General features: G+C 40.4%; 1 protein-coding gene across 1 annotated transcript; it reads right to left on the minus strand.

Annotated features, from left to right (window-relative positions):
- Positions 1–335: 335 nt before the first annotated feature.
- On the minus strand, positions 336–24,867 carry LOC136017749 (cytosolic phospholipase A2 epsilon-like). The gene is made up of 20 exons (XM_065686303.1): positions 24,841–24,867; positions 23,209–23,281; positions 15,226–15,362; positions 14,769–14,900; positions 13,391–13,431; positions 12,406–12,448; positions 11,759–11,822; positions 10,267–10,427; positions 9,967–10,059; positions 9,280–9,317; positions 8,481–8,637; positions 7,881–8,017; positions 7,171–7,393; positions 5,880–5,994; positions 5,130–5,267; positions 4,355–4,462; positions 3,463–3,654; positions 3,012–3,178; positions 1,422–1,605; positions 336–574 (listed from the first exon to the last, which is right to left on the minus strand). Exons 1-20 carry the CDS (start codon positions 24,865–24,867, stop codon positions 336–338), a joined length of 2,469 nt encoding a protein of 822 aa, XP_065542375.1.
- Between the last annotated feature and the right edge of the window lie 265 nt (positions 24,868–25,132).

A 25,132-nucleotide genomic window follows, 5' to 3' on the forward strand; every position in this document is an offset into this window, starting at 1 on the left:
AAAATATAGTGAACTAGCCACCAAGACAATAAGAGCTGCAGGGATAGAAAGCTAAAACTATTTCTCTGTCACACACAGCTGGAAGTTTGCCACTAGAGAATCACAGTGAGATGGTGTCAACGACACAGACTGCTGAGTTTGATATCACAACTCCAGATCAAAAAAGCAACTCCTACTTAGTGAATTGAACTGTGTGGATTTGAAACAAATACTTCAAGTTTTCTTTTTTGAGAAGGTTAATCTTAGAAATAGATGGCAGCTGCCAAGAACAATGAAGTAGATGCTGCATATGTGCCATTATGGTAAATACTTCATAAGGGAGAGGAAAATGCTGTTCAAGCAGAGGACTGTGCTTGCGATGCTGACTGGCTCAGAGCTTGTTTCTTCCGTGCCACAGCCATGCGCAAGGCCTGAAGAATCATGTTTTCGTTGTTCATGATGTTGTAATCAGTCAGCTTCAGCAGCTTGTTGAAATCTTCTGCTTTCAGCGAGACCTCCCTTGTTGAGTATGGAGAGGAGAAACTGGAGATATCAACCTTGCCCAATTCCATTTCAGCAGCATTACGTGTCATGCCTGTCAAGGAGAACAAAAAAGGGTGCTTGTATTATCTCAGGAAATTACAGTACTCTGATAGATTATGGGAAGATTAATTTAGAGAGATCACAAATGCAATTGCCATCAAGACAAGTGCAGTGCTATGGTGTCTGAACAAATTCTATTGAAATGTGTCACTAAATATCATTCTATTGCAAACAGCACCTTCTACTGGCCAGCTTAATGGCACATCATTTTATATGGTCACATGCTCAAGTCAGCCTACAGGTTGTCAAATAAAATACATACTAAAGGTAAAAGCAATGAAGATATATAGGACAGGAAGAAGTAGAATGTTAATAGCCTTGGAAATCGTTGTGACAACAAAGCCTGCACCTCAAATACTAGCCCCAAAATTGCACAGTGACTGTAATAGTTTGTGCACTGTCGCTTTCATTTTCCAAAATAAGCAACCGATACATTAAACAGCAAAAATAGAAAGCACAGTGGCCCTCCATAGAATGATCATGTACTGGACAGGTAATTTTCCACTAAATATGACCATCATAAGGATACATCATCTGACAAATATGTTTTATTCTTCATGATACAGTAAACTTTTGGAGATCACAAGAAGAAATTAGTTCCCATTCCTCTACTTGCAGAACTTGTTTCTTCTTTCACTGAATTGCATCAAGACTCAGACTTCAAGTTATGACAAAAATCTGACCTGATTTCAAAAATGGTTTGTGTCAACCTCTTTTGCAATATATTCTCTAGTAAGAGCAAGTGAACAAAGGATTTTTGTATTGGAGCAGGCACAAAAGTTCCAGGGAGTGAGAACATTCATTGGGTCAATAAAATCAAATGGGTACTGTTAACTTACCAGGTGCTACGTATTTTTGGAAAGTGTCATTCACCAACGGAAAATAAAGCAGCAGAGGAGCTCCTGGGGTATCTGCACCATCGAACATGTAGCACTCCTTCAGGTTCTTCTCATCATCCTTCAGGCCAATGCTGGGAAACGGAATTCCCTGCTCCGAGAAGTATCTGCAAGCCTGCTTCAGGGGCTGGTCATGGTCCAACAGCAGCAGTGTAAAGAATGGAAAAGATACCCAAGATCAGGCTGCTGCTGAAGCCCAGTAGTTCAAGCCAAGTTACACAAACTAGAATGGTAGCACTGAACAGCCAGCAATAATGGGAGCACCAGCAGCTACAGATACGTTTTTCTTTTCCCTGAGGAGCTATTTGGAAATAGTCTTACAGGAAAACACCTAATATCAAGATGGTAATGAGGGTTAAAATACATACTAAGGCACATTTCTAAAATGGGAATATGATTTAGGAACAGATTAATCGAAAGCATGCTATAGAGCATCATTAATTAAGTGAGAACTAAGTCAGAAAATTGTAGATCTAAACAAAACTAAATTTTCAGTCCAAGACAGTCAGATTCATAATCACATTATCTGTTTCTATAGCAGTATAACTTGTGAGTTGACCTCAATAGATTTCAGCAAGGTTTTGAGACCAACCTGTAACTTAGAATTTTAGAAATAATAGGAGATTTCAAAGTAAAATATGTTAGACCTCAAAATAGTACTTTTCAGAATAGTAAAAGCTTTCATCAAAAAGCTTATTTGTGATGATCAACATTGTTGAATTATCTAACAAAACACTGAATTACCACCTCAGTTTGTTTGAATTAAGTAGTTCCAGAAGACTTCTGACTACAAGAAAAAAATGTAATGCAAGTTTTTCAGCTGCAGTGCAGAGACAAATATGTGTCATGTGACAGCACAACATAAGAGCATTGAAGCATCTTCCACTTGAAAAAATGACAGAACCTGAAGAAAAGTACTCCATGTTTTCTGTGGTGCTGTTCAAGGACAGGTTTACAATTCCAAGTCTATATTTGGAAGACTGAGTACACCCTTTTATATGGTGAATACCACTTTCAGAATATATATAACCATTTTAACAAAATCAGATTTATGTGAACATAATAAATGCCTTTATCTTGCTTCAAGCCCACTATTTCAGGAGAAAAATTCTATTTATTAAAAGAGATAAAAATAAACATGATGAAATTCTTCACTCATTAGGTTGTTCTTGAACAGCTAGAAAATCACATATAAAATATATATTAAAGGAAAATGCAGATTAAATTCAGCACCTGAATCACGAAGCTTTCCCAGCTATAGCTGTGCTATTCTATCTTACGTATAATTGCAATAGAAGTTGCAGCTCAACAATCATGACTTTACTGTGCCACGCTGTATTTCATTGGTGAAGTGTTTAGGGCTATCTCTAAAGTAGTTAGAGAAAACTAAAGATATTTTCCCGTCTGGAAATTGTCATTCTTCTTCTACGGTTTGGAAAAACCCTGTTCCATGTTTTACAGACAACTGTCTGAAGGTTGTGGAAAGCAGAAGGAAAACCATTACTAAACTAAGACAGTTTTCAGACTTCTCACCAAGGTCTGTGATCCACCAGTGTAATTTAAGTGTATGATGAGGTCCACTTTCCGCTCTGGTCTCAAAAGGGGTGGGCAGCTGGTTTCAAAGAAGAAAGCTGCATCTACCAGCTCCAGGTGCTCTGAGTTGCCTCTCAGGTCATTAGGAGAAGCATCTAGCAATGTGTCTAAAGAGTAAAAGATTCAGAGTTATTAGCAAACTTGCAAAAATACATCTGGGAAGCAAAAGGAAGGCAAATCTCCCTCTCATTCAGGATTTTCCCTTTGCTTTGTGGTAGAATGCAGCAATCCTGATGTTTAGCCTCTCCACTCAAGTTTCGTTGGTGTTTCCAAACCCATGGACTGCACCCACTCAGCTCTTCTCAAGATGTTTAAATGACCCTCACTAATTCACAGCCCTGTGCCTGCCTTGATGACCACTGAGGCATATAAGCGGGAGTGCTGTCCACACCTTTCCACTTTGCGAAATGCTCCTGCTGGATGTACTCATTGTGCATCTGGAAGCCCCTCAGGAAGTTGTGGTACTTGGACACGGCAGGACGGTCTGTCAGGATATCCCGAAGAGTCGTGGAGAGGCCGCTCGTAGGAGTGAACATGCACGTAGCCATCTCATATGGCTTCTCAGGTAAGTCAGGTTGTTCCTCTAGAGACACACAATATAAATGACATGCAATTGAATTATAACCACAGTTAAGAGGAGGCTAGGTGCAAAGAAGAGAAAGGGACAGCTCTCAGCATTGTGTTATTTTTCCCTACAGTCTGCTGTGAGTTCTGGTTAATTTCTTGATGAAAATACGAATTTACTTTCATTTTGTAAGCCCCAGTTGGCTCTGAGCCTTGTCCAGGCTAAAGCCAGGTTGGATGGAGCTTTGAGCTACCTGATCTCCTGGAAGGTGTCCCTGCCCATGGAAGGGGGATTAGAGCTAGATGAGCTTTAAGGTCGCTTCCAACCAAAATTAGTCTATGATTCTATACTATGATTCTATACTGATTAAAGGATCATTTTTCTCATTTTCTTCATATTTCTCTGTTTTTTCTCAGTACACATTAAAGTAATTGACTTTCCCATGCAAATTAAAAAAAAAAGGAAAAATCATTTTTTTTAGACATTTAAAGGAATTGCTGCTTTTAGATTACATGTAGGTTAAATATGAAACTCAAAGCTTTGAAAATAATAGAAAAATTTGTATATTTTATTTTTAAATTACATATTTTTACTTTGAAAAAAGGTTTATTCAATTTGATTTGGCTGTGGACAGCTGAATTCAACAGAAACTTGAAAACTATTTATATAAACCCAAACATAAGGGTTTGGGTGTTTTTTCCAAAAACCTGAGATTTACCTATTTCAGCCACTTTGTCATGGGTCCATCTGTGCCAGAAGTCCTCTGAATTGTCAGCTGCGTGCCAGGCATCCAAGAGGTTCTTGGAGAAGATACTACTCCACATTCCTAGGAAGTGGGAGAGGTATAATAAGTAATGCTGAGGTAAACACAGGGAAGTTCTTTTTAAAATTGCCTCTGCTCCTTCCACAGCTGCTCTTTCACTTTTTTCTATTTCTACCCAATTTTCCCAGACATCAGTTTCAGCAGTAGAGCTGACTCAGAAGGCAGAATTATTTGAGAAGAAATCTCAAAGGATTTTACCTTCTGCTATGTTTTACCTGGAACTTTTTTTCTTTTTTTTTTTTTTTTTAATTTACATTGTCATTTTCTTATTTTCATTTCCCTTTTCATTTGATAAAAAATATTTTCAGCTAGCTCCTTCTCTGATTCCCCTCTTTCTTGCCCTATTTATTTAGTCTTACCATTTCTACCAGCTTCCACAAAGTGTCATAGATCTCCAATTTCCAAAGGTTTTGTAAGCTATAGGAAATGGTGGTGCTTCACAAGCACTCACAAAGGTATATAACAACTTTTTTGTCATTTTAATTTCGTATTATCTTAGTCCAAATGATAAGACCACCTTTGCAGGTGAATGAGTCTCAGGAGACATGCTGAATTTCACCTGACTGACCCAGTACTTCAGCTGCCACAAGCAGAACAACAGGTTTCTGGGGACTAATTTCTAGCATCATTGGTATGAAAATGTTGTCACTCTCCCAGGCTGGTGAGTCACCTTGCATGAAGCAGATTCGGGACTCCGGCAGCTTCTTCATCAGGCGACCCATGAAGAACTCGCTGCCGAAATCCTCTGCACGAATGAAGGCACCATACTTCAGGAAGCCCACCTCATACGGTGTGAACTCTACCCACTCTGCCAACATAAGTACCAACAATGTTAGCTCTGCTACTAAAAACAGTCCAGCTGCTAGACATGGAATAAGCCTTTCAGGTGTCAGCCCTCACAGGCAAACTGGCTTAGCACGTGCCCTGAACAAATCCTGCTGAAAGCCAACACTGAACACAGTCTATGGGTTTATGAAAGAACAAAGTCAGGGCTCAGGGCAAATTGAAATTCTTTATCTAGCAAGTGGGATAGCAATCTGTGTTCTAACTAAAACAAAGGTTGACTTCTATTGGTTACTGCCTTCAGCCAACCATGAAAAACACATTAAGCAAATTTAAAGCTCCAGTGAAACACTTTCTACAAGAATTCATGATGTTTCTGAGACAGTATCATGGATCTATATTGTGTTATTAGTCTGAAGTTAATGTCTGAACATGCACACTTACATGCCAGAAGATCTTATAAAATACTGAACTGCTGCTGTCTATCCTGTGGCTGACCAGTTACTCTTTACACCTCTGAACAGGACTTCCCCTGGCTTGGAGTGAGAATTTAAAACAATTTGTCATTATTTACAGCATCCCCATGCTGTATCTCCCCAGGGAAAAACATAGCTCTTTTCCAGAATGGAAACATTACCTCTAAAATCTTTGGTGGCAACTTTATCCTTGACATTGAGGGCAAGGTAGATGGGCAGTGGGTTCTGACCCTGATTCACTGCCTGACGTTGATCAGAAAGTCTGTGGTGGCATTTCTGGATTTGGAAAAAAAAACCCAAAACATTATCTGATAATCAGTTCCTTGAAGACATCAGCTTGTAAATCTGAATATGGGATATAATTTTCCTGAATTTCCTCCTAAATCTTTTTCCACATGTTTGAATAACAAAGGGCAAGAAAATCATGGGAATGGGAATAATTGCTGTTAAGATAAGCAGCCGTGTTTTACATTCAGTTTACAATGACAGTAATGGGCTGCTTCACATGTTATTCTAACTTTGCTTTGCTAAATATAAATGAAAAACTATGGCAGGTCTGGATAATTCAGCTGTTATTACATCATCTGTTAAATATATGAGTTCTTCAAGGCATCATGTTAATGGCCCTTCTTAGTCCAGGTTTTTTTTGAAAACCATATTGAAAGTTAAGATCCACAGAGGAAAAATCTGTGAGCTATCCAATACTAACAACTTATCTTGTATATGAAATGGAGATTGAGTGCATTTCAGACAAATTAAATTCTAGCAAATTTTGCTATGAACACTGAGGCCAGAAATACAATATGAAATATGCTATGAAATTCAGTATATAATTTTACTTTTTTCACATGGACAAAATAGAAACCACATTTACAGGATTTTAAAATAAAATGGCTATCTCTCCAGCTATCATCAGTCTGCTGGCTAATACAAAAAGTTTTGCTTTTGTCATTGCAACAATTAGTAACCGGAGGTCCTAAAAAATCAAACCCGAAGTAGCAGAAAGGCACCTGCAAAATCTAAGTTTCTATACCTAAAATATCTCAGGAACTCTGGATCTGTATACTTTCTCATCACTGTAACACAAGTTGCAGTAACTACATATGTGGTACATCTTCAGTACATTCAAGGTATGACTGCAGCTAGTGTAAGTACTGAAGCAATGGAGACGTTAAAGCATCAGGCCATAAAAACCCCCAAGAATCTAAAAAACTTCTTGGACAGCTATAGTGTTAATTAGCATGCTGGTTATTTTAGAGCTAGTCTGAGCATTTCTATGTTACATTCAACCACACTTTAGGCTCCAGTGTAGACATACACTATGTCTCCAAGTTATTAATGTAAATAAGTGGTGTTCTGCCTATATACCAAGTGTCTCTTCCTAGGGTTTTAATTTCTTATAAAGGTCATAAAGTCACAAACTTTATGAGAAGAAAGATGTATAGACATTACCCCATCATTTAGCATGGCTTCAATCATGAGACCCCACAGATCAATAAAAGATGTTTTATGTCCTGCTTGGGTCCTTTGGCTCAGCTCTCTGTAATAATTCCTCAGACTTCTCAAGCAAAAAGCTCCCATCTTACACTTGGCTGCTTGCTTTCGAGCTTCGATAATTATTTCCCCAAGATCCTTACGTGACCAATCAGCATCTTCATACAGTTTTGTCATTGTCCTGCAGTCACAAAATACAATGGAGAGTGGAAAGAAATGAAGAAGATGCTTTTGAAACCCAGAGAATATACTTTGCAGACCTCTGGGCACTTATTGTTTTCTCTTTAGGTTACTCTTTGAGCTTACTTTGAGCAGAAACACAAGACTAAAGTCAATCAGATCTTGGATCCAATACAAGCAGCTACACCAGCTGCCTATGCTGCTTCTGTCCAGCAGTGAGTGACCATAAAAGATCATTTTGCATAGGATTAAGGATGGTTGCACTTCCAACAGTCTCCTCTTTTGGTGACAGATAAGTCACTTCAATTACACCAAATGTATGATGCATAATAGGCCTTTCATAGGTGACCCTGTCGTTCGCAGACAAAACTGGAAGTAATAACTCAAGAGATCCCTTTTACCATTGTAGAAATTTAAAACCCTAGACAAAGCATGGGTTTTGCTTAACACCACAAGATCCAAATAGCAGTATCAAAATGACTCCTCACCATGTTGTGCCAGAGGAGCCACTGATGTATGAAACACAATCCAGAACACGCAGCTTTTGAAGACCCAAAATGCTGCCATACATGCCAGTAAGTGCTCTTATCCCACATCCTGCTGTGGTCACAGCCACTATAGGCACCTGTTCAACACAGAAAAGGGCAAAAAGAAGAGGTTGAAAAATGGCCAAAAAAAAGCACATCCATGTGTGCAAAAGCAACATCCAGACTCTAGTAACACATAAACTAGAGATAAAACAACTGCTCTGTAAGTTATAAATAATACAGGTTGCTGGATATCTTTGTGAGGAATAGCAGAAGATCTTGGCACCTGAGGAAGAATTTTTTAAGAAACATGGACCAAACCCCTTGGTTTGAAGGGTGATCAAATGATCCACTTGAAAGCCATGTGGGAATAGAGATTTTGCTCATCCAAACAGACTGTTGAGCTGTCCAGCTGAGATCACCCTGGCTGCAAACAGTGCCCTGGAGCTGCTGACAGAGGTTCTCACACATCATCCAGATAGAGATGAGAAATCACTGCTCATCTCCAGGCTTGAGGGAAAGGAGAGAGTAAAGTACTCCAGTAGTGCCTTTCCTAGTTACCTCATGCTCTTGCAGATCTTCCTCCAGATGAAGAACACTTTTCAGTGCCTCAGCAACCACCTTCCTCCGGTTTTGCAGGAAATTCTGTTCATCAGTGCACAGGTCAAACCCCAGACGGGCATCTAGGTTTCTTGCCCTGTAAAACAGACCCTGAGTCCTGAGACCAGGGCACAAATATTGTTACATTATTATTCACCATGGTCAACTCCATCTATGCTTATGTCTGTTTACAGACCAGCTTGTGTAAATGAGAAACAACACAGACAGGCCTCTGCTAATTGCTGCAGCTACTAACAAGAATGCAAAAGGGAAGGCAGAGCAGAACATGTCATACTGTCCTGGTATGGTAACAAGGTACCTACAACACATTTCTGGTTTTATTTGCTCATGTAATTAATTTTTGCTGCCATATATGCTTATAAGTAGGTAACCAGTCAACAGGCACTGCAGTTTAGGGAAACAGCTACCATGCCTTTGTGTTATTTTGGTTTTATAATATAGAAATCTGATTTCTTTGTGGAGCTGCTCTCTCCATCTGTGGGCATAATAGCACACACAAATTGAGATCTACTTATGGAGCTGCACTAACAGCTTGGAAACTTGGAGGAAAGGGTAGATATGATTTAGTTCTCCATCACTGAAAAAGGGCAGCCTGGCAAACAAAAGCCTGCAACCCAAAACCAAAGACACTTCTGCTTACAACTGAGCTTGCATGGACCCCTGCTGATTTCAAAAGAGCTTTGTGTAGGTGCAAATGTCTCCCAGTTACAGGATCAGGTCTTGCTGGAGACACACTTACCATTCACTTGCCTTTGTGTACAAGTCAATTGTCCTGTCCTGAAAATCGCAATACAAACAGTGTAAGCATGCTCAGGTCATTAATCCTGCACCTTCCTCCCCCACTTCATCTATGAGCTGAGTTTCACTGTCTTTGTAGTTAGCAGTGCAGCTGCAGAATCTGGCCAGCCATGGTCTGGGCTGTGAGAGACATAATGAGCTCCAATACAGTCTGGGCTGAATAGAAGTGGGCCATTCTCCCAAGCCAGGTGGGCTTAAAGCCTCTCATGTTTTCATAGCTGAACACCTAATTCAACCTTCACTTTCTGGGAAGGTTGTTGAAATCTGGACATCTAAACCACAGGTATATGGATGTTCTCTATTTCATCCTCCACTTGAGGCTCTCCCTTCACAAATATGTCTTAATTGTCATATCCATTACTGTTAGCTTGCATACTGTGTTGATGAACATGTTAGATATGTCCTGAGGAAATTAGTTTAAACTCAGAACAGGGTTGAGCAGCATGCCTAGAACTACATGCAGAACAAACAATGCATAGCTGCAGAGTGATTGTCATTCACACCTTAGACTGTAGCATCTGTCATTTCTGACAGGAACTGAAGACTTGTCACCCACTAGACTGAATATGTCAGATATCAGCCAGTCCAAATGCTGGGCTGGTTTTTATTAAGAAAGACTTGTTCTCACCTCTGCTACTGTTATTTTCTCTTGTATAGGAAGTGAGTTCAGAGCTAGAGCCACAGACTCGTTCATATCCCTTTCATTTTGACTTGAGATAGACTGGAAAAAAGGGTAAAAAAAAGTAATGACAGTCAACTATTACACAAAAAAGGGGCAAAAAGGGGTAAAAGCAGTCTCTCCCACCTCACTCATACATGGACTTACCAATTCCATGCATACACACATCTGCACGCGCACTCAGGTCTTTGATGCCCCCAAAGAAATACACATCAAAGAGCCAGCTACACATTAGTGGTGATAACATACCCGGCTGAGTCGCCTCCGCCGCGGTAGAGCCACGGTGAGCGCCGAGTGATTATACTTGATGTAGTGGAACCTGGCCGGGGAGGTCGGGCAGAGGCAGGAGCTCAGCGTGTGGATCTGAGTTCCTTCATATGACCCATCCACAGTTAATGCAAACTTTCTCTCTGAAGCAAAGGAGTTTCAAATTCTTCAAAACAGGTGGATAATTTTTCTGCACAGTAATGTAATACATGTTTTTCCTAAGTAATAACTTTATTTTGATACCCAAATTATTGGATAAATAAATACACACTTATCCCAGCCTTTACGTTTCAGCTTTAGAGCTCATGTACAGAACATGCCATATAGCACCTACTGCTATAGTTGCACTGCACTTCCACATACACTCTGGTTGCTGAGTCTGCCACTCTATTTATTAGAAAATGATTCAGAGCTGATACCAGTTTTGAGGAAAAAAACACTCTCCTGAAAATCTGAAATTTTCAAAGTACCTCAGCAATAAAACAGTATGTGGTACCAAAATATTATTCTGGGATAATAATAAGGTATTTTGAAAATGTCAGACTTTTCAGAGAAACTGTTTTGATAGCAGAGGACAGTTCTCTTTGGAACCAGAAAAGTCTCAGTCCTTCCATCCTGTTTGCTTCACTTCACTTCAGCCTGTAATATTTTTCTCACACCTACAAAAATAGTGTGTGATGTTTTGGCTTTCACAAAATAAACCTCAGATATGTGTTTTCAAGTATCTGAAAAACAGTCTTTATATAGAATGAAATCAACACACGTTCAAGGTGAAAAATACTCTGCAAATCCACACACTCAAAAGTATATAATCATCCTTCAAAGATTTATCCCACTCAAGCTTTTTCAGCCACATCTATCAGACTTCTTCACTGAGCTCAACTTGAGTTCAACTGGACCATCCATGTGCTTAAGCAGTTTGCTGCATTGGGGCCATCAGGAAAAGTCAGAGTTTAAAAATTACATAGGAGATAACACAGGTCCACAAGAACAGACTCAACATGGTATCAATGCACTGCTTAAAATGTGCAACGGATGTCCTTGGTAATATGCTGAGCGTCATGTTTTACATTGTTATACTGAAAGAAATTTTAAGAAGTTAAAATTATAAATGTGGTCCAGTTTTCATTCTATTTTCTATGTCTCTGAATCCAGAAATAACAAGAGTTAGCTCCAATTTAGTCTCAAAAAATAAAACAATCAATTCCCGCACAAATACTTTGAAATATTACAAACATCTGACACAACTGTAGAGCAAAGTCTTTTGTGGGGAAACCAGACCACATGCTCATCACACCATGTTCTATAATAATCTACTTTTTACCAGCTACAGCTTCCTCCACAGGCCACTGGCATCAGTGAGATTGTCTTGCATCCTAAATAACTTCAAACCGCGGTGTTCAAGTGTGAAACACTGAGCATTTTGCCATAAAGTGGCACCCAGGTTTGCTCTATAAGTCAGTGAGAGGCTCACCTGTACTGTCCTTCCTCAGCCTCCCACCATTCACCTGCACATCCAAACAGGAAACTTCACGGGACTGTAAAAGACAACCAGGGCAAGAGAAAAAGGTGTTTGCTGTTAGCAGAGCTCTGCCTTGGCTGGTCCCTCAGTCATGTGGAGTACGCAGGGCTTGGGGCGTACACCTCAGGGGGGAGATGGTGCCTTATAACCCCTCTACTAGGTCTAGGGAAGTGGCATTGGGCTTCCACATGGGAAATCACAGCTCACGTAGAGATGAGGTAAGAGGAGGGATCTGCTCACTCCCAGCTTGAGAAGCAGCCCGAAAGGGCCTGAGGGAGGACCAGCCGCAGGGGAAGGCTCCCTGGGCAGGGTTGCTCAGCCAGGCTCTCCCTGGCGGATCCCAGAGGGATGTCTAAACCCAGCTCAGATTGGGCAAAGATGAGCACTGGTGGCAGCCACAGCTTTAGCAGCTGCAGCCTCTCCCAGTGCGAGTCACTTGCATGGATCGTGTGGGAAAGCCAGTAGTGACACCAGCTTTAGTCTGCCTCTTGGCCAATGCCTTCATGTCACTGTGTGGAGCAACTACCTGGAATCTTTAATAGTAGCTTTGCAATAATCACTGCTATATGGCAGGGAAAGGATTATGAAATAAAAAGTACCACTAAAACTCCATTAGTAACGATGTTTTCAGGAGGATCCGGACTAAAAGACAAAATGGAAAGCAATCAGTTCAAAACCAGCACTCTCTTTTACCTGTCCGGTTGAGTTTTTTGACCCTGCTTCTATCATAAATTCGTTATCTTTAAAAATCCATCTTTGAACAGGCTGCATGGGCAAACAGCATCAGAAATTCTCGCTGGACATTCAATCCAATTTGCCTCTTACAGGCTTCAGTCTGAAATTTAAACTGTTTATGGAGATCTGCTGAATGGAAGAGCTCCTTACTTATCAGACAGGATCATTTTCTGACACACTGAAACAAGTTAACACAGGGATGGCAAAATTACACTATTGCCCCATATTGCGCAATTTAAACCTGGCGAACAGAACTGAAAAGCTGGTGAATTCATCCAACTCAGTAACAACAACAACAACAAAAAGAAAAATATTACCATTTACCTTAAAAATCAACAGCAGCACTAGGACTGATTTGCATGCCCATTCTCTCCATTAACTGTGCAGTCAGCACAGAAACACAGTAAAAATAAAATTTATTCTATTCCCACAACTAATCCAAACTTCAAGTATCATTTTCCCCACATTGTTGTGACAAAGCAAGCACCTGGGATCTCACAGTCAGGAGCAAAATGGGTCTGAAACTCAAAACAACCTCCTCTTCAGGATGCCCCTTGTAACCTGGTGAGAGGCAGCCATCAGGGACAGCTCTATGCTCCCATCAACATCTGCGCTAGATTCTCCATGTGTCTAGATGCCTGGCATAGACACACACGCATCATGCACTGTCATGCACCCCTTCTTCATTAAATGCCTTGCACAAGCATCTGCTGAACACCCAAAGTTCATCTCTATTCTATTCACCCAGGGACAGTGACAGGGGGCAGCAAGTTCAAATTGACATTTTGTGTCAGCAACATTTTTTCTCTGTCTTACATTTCTGTTGATCATCTATGTGACCTTACGCACCTGCTCTCCATTGTGAATTCAACATCCAGCTCCTCTTTTCCCTGAAAAGCAAATGAAGACTGTCACTGCATGTTGGTCCTCTTGTGATCAGAGATACCCCAAGGGAATCTGTGCTCTTCAGGGGTCTCTCTGTAAACTATTGTCCACCTTTTGTTATGGCACATGCAGCAGATTCAATTTTCTTCACATTGTCGATATCATATTTCTAGTGTTTTGTGCTTCTAACATCATATCCATTAGTTTAGACCTTGCAGCACAAATGTGATAGATAATCCAGGGCCTCTTGGCAGTTGCTCCCCTTTCTGTAGACATGGGCTGGACCCCTCACTGTTTCACAGGAGAGCCACAATTCCCCTTTCCCTTCTCCTCCCACAGGCTCTCATAGTCCCCACTAATTCTCAGCAAGAGCAAGGCTGGATTTCTCTGATACATCCAAATCATCCTGCCCCTCTCCCAGCCCTCAAGCACATCCTGCTCAGGTGTGCCTGGCAACACGCGAACATGGTGGCACACCCGACCATATGAAGCCCGGGATGTTTTGGAGGGTGTGCTTTGGTTTGGTGAAGTCTGCACACATTGGCTCATTGCATGCTCAGGCTTCATCTTCGTCTTTTGTAATTGGCTCCCCCTGAGATTTTCTCCCTCATTTGTAGGTTTTGTGCATTATCTTGTTGCCCTCCTAGTTTGAGCACTAAGGAAAAGTTTCAAGGCTAGGCTGCACAGGGCCTTGAGCAATCTGGTCTCGTATGAGGCGTTCCTGCCCACAGGAGAGCGTTGGAACTAGATGATATGTTTCTTTCCATCTCTAACCACTCTATGATACTACGAAAACACAGCATGGAGGAGCAGCCTTTCTAAAAGAGGTACTAATTCAACACTCACTCTTGTATTTCTAGGCCTAAACACTGTCCTTAAAACTTCATTATAAAGTTGTCTCAACCATATGAAATCAAGACCTGCTGAAAGTTCAATTATTTTAATAGTTCGGTTATGTAAGATATGTTATCTTCATTTTCCAAATAAGCTGAACGTCACATTGTGTTTGGGGTTTAGGACTGTAGAACATAACACATAGCTCAGAAGCACCAGCTCCAACTGCAAAACTATTGGGGTAAACTCTTGATATTTTGACATCAAGGATAGCAACCAATCAAGTCTAATAACACTGGCCAGCTCTGTCTGCAGAAAAAGAACCCAAAACTTGCTGTAATTACAAAAGTAACACTTAACATCAATCACTAAAACTTACGTACATACTCAGGAGGCTAAATGGATATTAAGAAAAGGTTGTATATGGGACACATGGAAGAAAAGCTGAGATAACCACATTCTCACCTGACCACGTCCCCTTAACTTTGCCCTTGAATTTTATCCATACCTGTGGATTCAGCTGGAAAGATAGCTGAATGTTTTCTCCAAGCTGGATTTTGGAGACATCAAAGAAAACAGTGAGGAGATGGTCATCTTCAGTTGTGTTGTCCTCATCACAAACTTTAAGCTCCAGAATGTTCTGGGATCAAAAAAAAAAAACCGAAAAAACAAACAAGCAAACAAATTAGAAGGTTGAATAAACATGCTACAGATATTTCATTTTAGCTGAAGGAGGTTGGGAAAGAAGTTCAAAATGATAAAGTAGAATTTCTGCAGTTGCTCTCTACAGACTCTATTGGCTATGCAGACAGATACAGACTTAGCCAACCATGAAAAGCTAAATATCTACAGTAAGAAAGTGTGAATACTTCATAAGGGAACCCAGAAAGACCTGCAGAGTGGAAGGGCTATATTGTAGTTTGATATCTGGTAAGAATACCTGTTATGGATAGCCACGAACCTACCTTAACTTGACTCTGAATTGTGAAGTGGAAGGTTTCATTCCATGTTGGGTTCTTGTTGTTCTGGACTGTCTTGGTGCGGAAATGCTGAACAGAAGCTGTTGGCAGGCTCAGGCTCACATAGCAATCAGACTGGGTAACTGTTGAAGAGAGGGGAAGTGTGAAAGCAAAGGACGAGTTGAACATATCTAGTACCCCACAAGGCATTGAATTTTGAAGCACAGAACATAGGACAATATGCAGAATGCAGGCAAAGATACCAGCTAAGGTATCTTAAAGCCAGTGCTAAATAACCAGATTCTTTTACTTTTGTGTAAGCCCAGCAGTTTGTTCTGATTGAGAACTACTTTTAGTCACTGGAAAAAAATAAACATTCAAAATACAGTTACATTGCATTCCTTTTCAAAGAGAGACATAGGTATTGTCTATTTATATCAGACTTGAAAGGGCTTCCAAAGGTAGGCATAAACATGCCTTAATGTTTCTGGGGTAGCTCTGGCTGTAAGTTCTGTCTTGTCTACTTTCTGGAGCACCCTTTCTTTCTCTAGCACATCTGGTTGCCAGTGCAGGGCAGGCAGGAGCTCATTGCACTGAAGATTCCCATGAAGCTCCATTGCTGTCACAGAAACCGGGTCTTCCAACAGACTGATCTCAGTCTGCTTTCTTCCCTTCTGTGAAGTTAAATAAGGGAACACATGCACACCATGAAGCTCAACAACAGAGCTTTTCAAGGAAAAAAAAGTCAATAAAAAAGTCTTTCAAAAATAAAAAAAAAAACCCTGATTCTCTGTGGAGATAAATTGCACTTAATCCTCCTTGAAATGGGTTAAAATAAGCACATATGAGAAAAGCGTTGAAATGCTGAACAGTTTTATGGTGTAACATGTACTTCGAGAAAGTCCCAAGGCAAATTTTTCACCCGTAAAGCTGTACAAAAAAATGTTTCTTAATGTCACTATTTTCACCTTAATCTCAGCACTTCACCCGGAGTGGTAAAGGTTTTTACAACACTTTATGTGCAGGTGAAAGCTTGCCCATGCTTCCCAGCACTGAGTGAGTTGATATTGCTTCTTAGCACAAGATTGTATTGCTTTGTTGTTTCAATTAGAAGCATGCTGAGGTCATAATATTCATCTATTAATTTTAATGTTTCCAGATGTAAGGGAGGGCAGCTTTAATGTTTTTATTTTCCTTTCTCAGCTGAAGAGACCAGTTGCATAGTTTGTCTTCCCAACTGAGCTCCATCATAGGTTATGGATGTTCAGGGCTAAAGCTGCGACGTGGAACAGTGGTTAGCAGCAGTCTGCAGGTCTGTATCATCAACAAGCACTTTCATTCTGAGGTCATAGCAATCTGCTCCAAATATGTTTTGTCATCATTATTAGGAAATAAAAGACAAATGTGAATCATGAGATTAAGAACCCTGTGGACCCACACTCCAAAGTCAGGGATGATCACCCTGCAGAACAAGATCTGTTAGGGATGACAGCCTACTCTAGTGCCAAAGACAGCATGGGGGAGTATTGCTCATAAACGCCAATCCCATCACGAGCATTGTAGTTCCTCTATTTGTAACGCCACCTACTCAAGCATTCTTGCCATTGCATAGCAGACACACCTTCATCTGCATAGACTTGTGTCTTGTCCCATTCAGTTTAACTGGTAGACCTGGCTTTGGGAAACAGAATAATCAACTTGGCCCTTTATCGCACTCCTGTGTAACTGAAGGATTAACAAAGCCAGACTTCACTTTTTCCCCCGACTACCCTGAGACATAAGTCATTTTTGTTTGAATGAAAAAAGAGTAACTTTGATGCAGGTTGTTGTGGTTTATACAAAGATAAATTCTAAAAAAATATCAGAACATATGGAAATGACCTGAGCTTCTAACAGTCCTAATAGCTCCCAAATTTTTGTGTGCATACAGGAAATAGCCATATAAAAATATTTTTTGGCTCTTGGGAAGTCCAGACTGGTATTAGCACAGACTGCTGTCAGCTCTTGTCCCCGCTTAGAAGAAAGTCAGAAATGACCAAGAGCATGCCGGTGAGTGATCCAAAGTACATGTCACTGACATTTCCCAAATAGCAATACATGCATTGACTTTGTCTGCTGCAAAGAACAATGTATTATTTCAAAACTATATACATTTTTTTCCTTAGGTGATCACTCTCTGCTTTTGCACTGTATCATATGCCTTTAAGAAATAACCACTTAGACAGCAGAGCCCTGACCTCATTTAGATCTCTGACTTTTGCTGTGGGACTTCTGACACCACCACTAAACAAGCATGGTTCCCTCTTCCCTTCTGCAAAATGTGTTTGGCGATGCCTTTTGCACTTCAGAGGTGTCCTCTGAAACCTAATTACCACTTGTTCATGACGTATTTTCCAGGTGTTGTGAGGAAGGCACTTAGAACACCCAGGAACCTTTCTTACATATCTCAGATACCTCAGGACCACACTCTGCCCAACCAGCTCCAGGTACAAGCAGATGTGAGAACTGGCACTCCACAGCACATCCTGTGCCCAAGCAGGTTGGTCACACCACAATATCCCATTGCTACCAAGTGCCTTTCCACATACACATACAAGGTTCCCACTGCCAACCACATGCAAGCAAATCATCATTAACCTGGTACATAAGCCTAACCACCACCTAATTACAGCAATTACGCTCAAACATGATACACACCGCAGAGCATCGCAGCAGGGACCTGTTGTGTCCCTCCCCTCAACCACAACACGTGAGCAGCCGTCAAACATGCTCGAGATGGCAGCCATGGTATCACTGTGGGGCAATATCCTGCCAAAAAGCAGGCGTGGCAACAGGTGTTTATGAAAGCACAGTCTCTTCGTCCAGTTATTACACCAAGTTTCTAATTATCTTCCAGGATAATAGCAGGACTGGATTGTAATTGTTTTGTACCATTAGAAAGCATTACAGTAACATGACCCATGCTGAAAAAACACAACGCTGCATCCCAAAATGCAGGGCTCAAGCTAACATCTTGTTCTTGTTCAAGCTAAAAATCTTGTTCTTGGTTCAAGCTAGCATCTCACCTGCCTCATAGCTCAGATTCAAAGAGGGCAAAATGAAAATGGTTTCATTTTAATTCTACGCCTTTTTGATGCTAACAAAAGCAACCTCCAGACAACTTGTAACCTGGCCAGAAAGCTGGATGTCTTTCTCCTCTTGGACTGCCTTTAAGTGCTCACATTGAGACTATTTCTAGGGGCTAGGTTTTCTTCATGACTGTTAGGGTATAGTTATTATTGTGCTGAAAGGATATGAACCAAGAATGTGGTCTCAAACACCATTTGCCCAGATCATTTCCTTCATCATGTCTCCCTGCACTCGGACCCATCCGTGTCACAAATCAGAAACTATCACCACCAGCTGAGAAAAGCATTTTTCATCTTCTTCCCACACTGGAGCTGAGCAGAGATCTGGCTGCAGGTGGGTGGGCAGTCAGGCATTGCTCTTTTCTAGAGTGGTGAATATTAAATAATTTTGATCACTGGAACTTTTAATATTCTTTTCTAAAATAAATAAAAGATCTTTTTAATTTTTTCATTTTAATAAGATGTTTAATTTTAAAGAAATTAAACATCTCCCTTCTCAAGGACCTTCACAGACTGTCAGAATTCATTCAGTCCTGGGAGATCAGTTCCTGCTTCCAGGAAACATTCAACATTTACCTCCTAAAACAGCTAAACAGCAGTAAAAACCTTTCATGCTCTCTCCCACCCTGCCCTTCACATTGTGTGGAGCACCCTACAAGTATCTCTACAACAGTATCACCAGTTTCATTTACATCCCTGCTTAAAACTTCAGTTTGCTGTGATCTAGCTAAATAATCTTACTTAACCTTAATGCCTCCCATCCCTCCCCCTCCTACTTTTCTCCTTTTATCAGTCCACATCCTTTTATTTTATAATGAGATTTCAAGCAGCACCTAGAACAATAGGCTGTTGGTGAGTAACCGCAACTGCTTAAATGGTGAAGTAAGCAATAAATAATGATGAAACAATAACAACAGTGCAAGAACAGAACACCAGAGGAAGCCTGCGGATTCCTGCAGTATCACATTGGACCATAGTTCCTCAAACAACAATGTATTTTACTAACTGTTTCTTTTGAGGATCTCAAAAGCCTAACCATGAACTGTTACTGCAATGCTGCAAAATATGGGTTTTGATAAAAATTTGAAACATACTTAATAATTGTATAGCACATGGTACCCAAAATAATATAAGCCTTATACTAAAAAAGACCAAACTTGGAATTTTCTAAAATTAACAAGCCTAATTTAAAAAAAAAAAAAAAAAGCTTTAAAAAATATCATTTTCTTATTAATAAAATGCTGAAGAATATTTTTAACTCTACATCAGTCAAAAGTCTATTTAGCCCGGGACCCATAGGCAGTGGGTCTCTTGGATGTTTTCAGGAAGCAGTGACTGATGGCTTGAAATTCCTCAGCTCAGCGCCCTCGCGCAGTTGCGTGTTTTAACCTTTTTGTTTGAAACTTCACAGGCTGTTTTGTTTTCTTTGGCATTTGTTAACTTCACTTACTGATTTTATTTTTCTCCAGCATCTTGTTCTTTAGCTCCTTTATCTTTTGGGGGGAAAGGTCCTTGGTCCCTTTACAGATGAACACCAGTGCCAGAGGAGAATATGCCCCACATTTAGTGGTGGGTGTGTAAGGAAGAGTAGAAGAGGGCAGGCATCATATAATGTTCCCTCAGCCTTCACAGTTCAAGATTCAGACACTTACTAAGCCAGACTTCACTGGTTTTTTCTTCTATGAACTTGTTCAGTCTCTACCTGGAGCTCACAAACTTTTGGCATCGGTGGTCTCCTGCCATGGGGATTTCCCAAGCTGAACCATGTGCTGCAAAAAGGCATGTACTTCTGTTCTAGAGCTATAGTGATTGCTCAAGGACTGTGAGAGGCTGAGCTTGAAATCTGTAATATTCTGCAGAGAAAGCCATGTCCTTAAGGATGAATTGTATTGATGCACATCCAAGTCTCACCCCATCAGGGAGTCAGGATACAGATGGGATACACACCCAAAGCTGGGAACTGGCAAGTGTTCAGAGGTCCAGAATATCAAGAGCCCCAGTGAGCCTCATGGGGACGTAGGTGTGCTCAGTGGGAAGAGGGAATGTGAAGAACACGAACAAGGCCCTAGTTTCAAAGGTGGCATCAATGCTATCAGCTATGCATTGGTGCACAAATGGAAATTAGTGTTATAATTTACACACTGATGGGTCAGTGGGAAGAAGAGACAGCACAGTGCAAGGGTGCATTAAAAAGATTCAGGATTTGAAAAGCAGAATGAAAATTTTCTTAGATAAAAATACTATCTTAGGCACGGAACTTCCATTCAAGCTGCTTTATTACGTATTCCATGGGAGATGTTAGTGAAGCTTTGAGAGTCTATTGTTAGGGATCAATTTTCCCACCTCCATTACCTGGAAAATTAAGCAGATAGACCAATAATGAAGTTAACTTGCAGCAGCAGGTTGAGAAATCTAAACACTAGGTAAATATTAAACAAAGTGAAACAAAAACTCAACAGAAACCTAGTGCAAGAAGTGATCATGACACGAGAAAATAACAAAATGGGATTGACTTCAGAAACAAAAGGATGGGCACAATTGACAACAGACAGAATGAGCTGATTTAAATTGTTAAAAATCTGTAAGATGCATGAGAAATAGGTGACACCTCCCAGCTCGCTCTATCTAGAAAAGTTTGCAGAAGAAAAATGACAAAAACAGCTGTGAAAAGGAAGAATGAGGAAAAAAATTATCAATGTTAGGAAAACGATACTCTAAAGAAGTCTACATGACTGGTGATCGAGGTACACGTGCTCCTGGGTTTCCTAAGGCTATGTCAAGCTAATCTCTAGGGAACTGCTAATATGAAACAAAAATATTCTCCCAGTTTTACACACTAGCCAGGAAAATTTTGTACAAGTGGTACATTTTTTATCGTAACTTTCCCATTTTGCTGCCTCTCAATGGAAACATCATACAGTTACCAACATGTGATTTGGATTTTTACATTGCTGGTGAGTTTAACCAGAGGTTAAATTAATTTATTAAAATATTGGAAATATAAGATTATTTTTTTATGATCAAGAGTGTCTCGTCAAAATACGTGACTTTTACAAGTCTGGCTGCATAGAAAACTAAGTCCTGAAATGGTTTAAAAGCAGATCTTTCTGATAAATGCAATGGCAAATCTTCAACTCAGCAAAATCAAATGTTGCTGGAATTAAGAAGCTGTCATTCAAAAACAGATCCAGCAACTAAGCATAAGCAAGGCAGTATGATTCTATGATTCTATGATTTTCTTTTCCTCCATGATGAAAGTACCCAACAAGCAAAGCATTCGCTTTTTGCAACTGTTAGTTTTGGTTTGTTTGTGCAATTTTTTTCCCCTCAATATTTTGACTGATACTGCCATTTCAAACAGATGATAGCTTGGCAATATTGGCAAAGAATGTCTGCTCTTCTGTTTTCAAGTCAACATCCAGAATATGCTTTACAGTGTAAGACAAAAGCCCGTCAGTTTTGAAAGCCAGTGCTGTGGCTTTACCATTGCTCCGGACCCCCTGCCGTGCTCCGAAAGCGCCTTTGTTATTCAAACTGCTCCTTTAAGCAGCTTTACAGGCTGGTGGGATGTGTCTTGGACTAAGAAGGAGAAATGCCTGAACATTTCAATACATGTCCCTTGCCATAGAAACTTTCTAGTGTAGAAAAGAACAGCATCAAAACATAGGAAACACCCTTCAGAATATAAACAGTTTCAAGACACGATATAAATAGAAAGCATTAATCTAGATAAGAAACTGGAGAGGAAGTTTGGTAAGCTCATTATCAGGACAATGGTTTAATAAAACACAGTTTTGTGGGGTCATATCTAAAGGATATAGTTTGCCACACCTTTTTCTTTCAGTTCAGAGTGCACGTTTGTACTTTCAATTAGGTTTTAGCTGTAGCAAGGGATTTCTCTCCAGCTTATAACTGAGTTCCGAATCAACTTTTTGCACTTTAAACACAGTCCAGTAGGAAGGTTCATACAGATCCTTACTCCCCATACATTCAGCAACAACAAAGCATCCTACTTCTCTTCAATAAAAATTGGAGTAAGAAACTCCTCATATACCTTTGTTATCTAAAGAAACTATAGCAGAACTCAAAACAAATCACTTTGGAAAGGCCCAAACAAATGTCTTGTTTTACATCATTTTAACTGAAGAAATTCATTTTGATCTGGTTCCTAGAGAAAATTGCTAGATCCAGACCTTCTTATTTGTATAAATTAATGAATGTAAGACAATCAGCCATCTCCTTAGAGTGGAGGTGACTGTCATTCACAATTTTTTTTCTAGTGCTTTGCAGTTCAGATGTTTATGGAGCATTAATAAACTTGCACATAACTCTCATTCCCGGACATTTTCTAAAAGCAATAAAGAACAGCAAAAGCTGACACTGTGAGCCCCCAGCTAAGTTTTGAAACGCCGCTGTTCCTATGGCCGAATCAAATTTCACAGTCTATGAGTGATGGCATGTATGCAGTCCTGAGCTCACATAAAATATTCTGCAATAGGCCCAGGGATGCACAGGGTGGACATTACTGTAAGAAGGAACCATAGAAAGAAGTGCCCCCATCTAAACTTCTTATAGCCTTCCCTTGGATAAAAATACCTTTCGTTGAAGATTCATATGTGAAACATTTCATGCATTCTGTGCAAACATCTGAACTACAACTTGTGGCTAGACTTCAAATTTTCACTGGCAAAGATAAAAGAATAAATAATAACTTCCACCTATGCTATCTCATCTTCAGCATGCTGCAGTTACGCATCTTATTCCTCTTCTTTTATAAATACTTGTTGGTGTGATATTTGGTTATATTCCAAATAGTTTTACAAGCATGTTGATGCTCCAGGGTTATAGCAAAGATACTCACACAAATCTGCTTTCCTGGCATTTTTCATCCGTATGATTTTTACAGTGAGCAAGTTGCATGGAGAGGGTTCTGTCTGTTGAGCAGCATACAAAAGGTGTGGGATGAGCATGAAGGGAGAAAGAACAGAAGCACAGTCAGAGATAGCATTGAATTAAGTGTTACAGTTCCAACAATCCAAGACATTTCTGAACTAAAGTTCTTTATTTTGTGTTTTCTTCTCCTTCATCCTAGGTTTGCAGCCAGGTGTGGCCAGAGAGCCAAAATGTACGTTCCACCACAAACCAAATATCTGATGTCCTCCATCTTCCATTCTGAAGAAACTTGTGGTAAACCTTGACTTGAGGTGTCTGACTCTTGCAGCCCAACAAGAAATGTATGATAGTGAGCCTTGCAGTGTTATTAATACAGCTGACACACACACATCTCCGTCTGCGTGAATTCAAAGGATGTTAAATATAATCACTTCATTTCACAACAAATAGCAGACAATCTAGCATGGCAGGAATTAGTAACGATATCATGGTGAAATGATGCTGCTTGTCAGCTGGTTTATAGCTATATCACTACATTGTTATGTTTGACGTAGAGCGGTTCTGGCTCCCAGACAATGAGGACCTGAAAAGTGTCATCCAGAGACCTATCCCAAACTTCTCAGTAGGAGGAAGTGAAAGCAAGAACTCTGTAATTATTTCTCTCTGAGTAATTCAGCTCATCCAATCTCCCCTTTTGCAAAAGTCCCAGGGAAGTATCAATGGAAATCTTGGGAAACCACCTAGTGGTTACCAAACCTGCCAGGAAACTGGCTCAATTTTGTCATTCTCTCGCATCCTATGCAAGGATCAGACAAACATGGTGTTTAATCAAAAGTACGGGGTCTGAAGCTGAAGTATTTTGTTTCCTAGATAATTAATTGTCTTTTTTAAAGGAATAAAAGGAGGGAAACCTGCACATTTAATGCTCTAAATAATAAATAAATAGATAAATAAATAACCAAACCGACAAAAACAACAAACAAACAAACAAAAAATTACAAAGAAAAACAAACCACCCCACCAACAACCAAGAGGAGCAAAAGAGAAAGAGCAAAACTACGCAGTGATGCAACAGTTCAAGCACTCTACATGTAGAGCAGGGAATACCACTGCAACAAGCACATAGGTCAGTATATAACAATGTGCCACCATTCATTCCCTTATGCCCCAAGCCTCCCACAAATTTTAAAAGAGCTGTATTTAATACATCACATAAGATTAGTTTCCTGGCTTTCTCAACGAACTCACTGACATTTGTGACATGTCCTTATATTCCCTCAGTAAATTGTTTTGCCTAGCCCAGTTGGATGGAAGTGAGGGACAATAGCAGTGTATAAAAAGATTTTTTTTTTTTAATTAGGAATTTTCAAAGCAGTTAAATTACTGCAGCATTAAAATCCTTTCATTCCTCAAGGCCAAAATACAAATCAGGCACAAAACTCAGGCAGAAGCCCCACTTCACTCTCAGCCTTGCTGCTGAAGAAGAAATCTCAGAGCCGAAAGTACAGGAGGCAGAACACCACATCCTATAGCAGGTACCCCCAGCCATCAAGGGGCTGCCTACACAACTCATCACAGAGCCTCCTTTTTCTTTCCTTACCTGGCTTTTACTGAAGAACAACCCCATGGTGGTCTTTTCCGCTTCTGAACCAGGTGTGAAACGTGCAGTAGATGGGTTCAGAGGACTCTCAGCCAAGCAGCTTCTTGTGCTTTAAGCTGCCAGGAGCAGCAGGCAGATGTGTTGGGGCCTGACTCAGCGCCGCCTCACCCCAACACCACTGCTTGAGCAATTCCAACTCCTCCTCCTGCCCGGGAGGTGAGTGTGTGCTGCGCACCTGCACCAAGGCACAGACACCCACGCTCCAGCGCTGCAGAAACATGGTCTTTGTAGC

The sequence above is a fragment of the Lathamus discolor genome, chromosome 6, assembly GCF_037157495.1.
Source record: "Lathamus discolor isolate bLatDis1 chromosome 6, bLatDis1.hap1, whole genome shotgun sequence".
Lineage (NCBI taxonomy): Eukaryota > Metazoa > Chordata > Aves > Psittaciformes > Psittacidae > Lathamus > Lathamus discolor.

Coding starts and splice junctions, on each gene's coding strand:
- LOC136017749 (XM_065686303.1), bottom strand. CDS start 24,867: ATGGGGTTGTTCTTCAGTAAAAGCCAG. Junction 14,901..15,225: donor CAATTCAGAGTCAAGTTAAG/GTAGGTTCGTGG, acceptor TTTTGATCCCAG/AACATTCTGGAGCTTAAAGT. Junction 4,463..5,129: donor CCGAATCTGCTTCATGCAAG/GTGACTCACCAG, acceptor CCCACTTCCTAG/GAATGTGGAGTAGTATCTTC.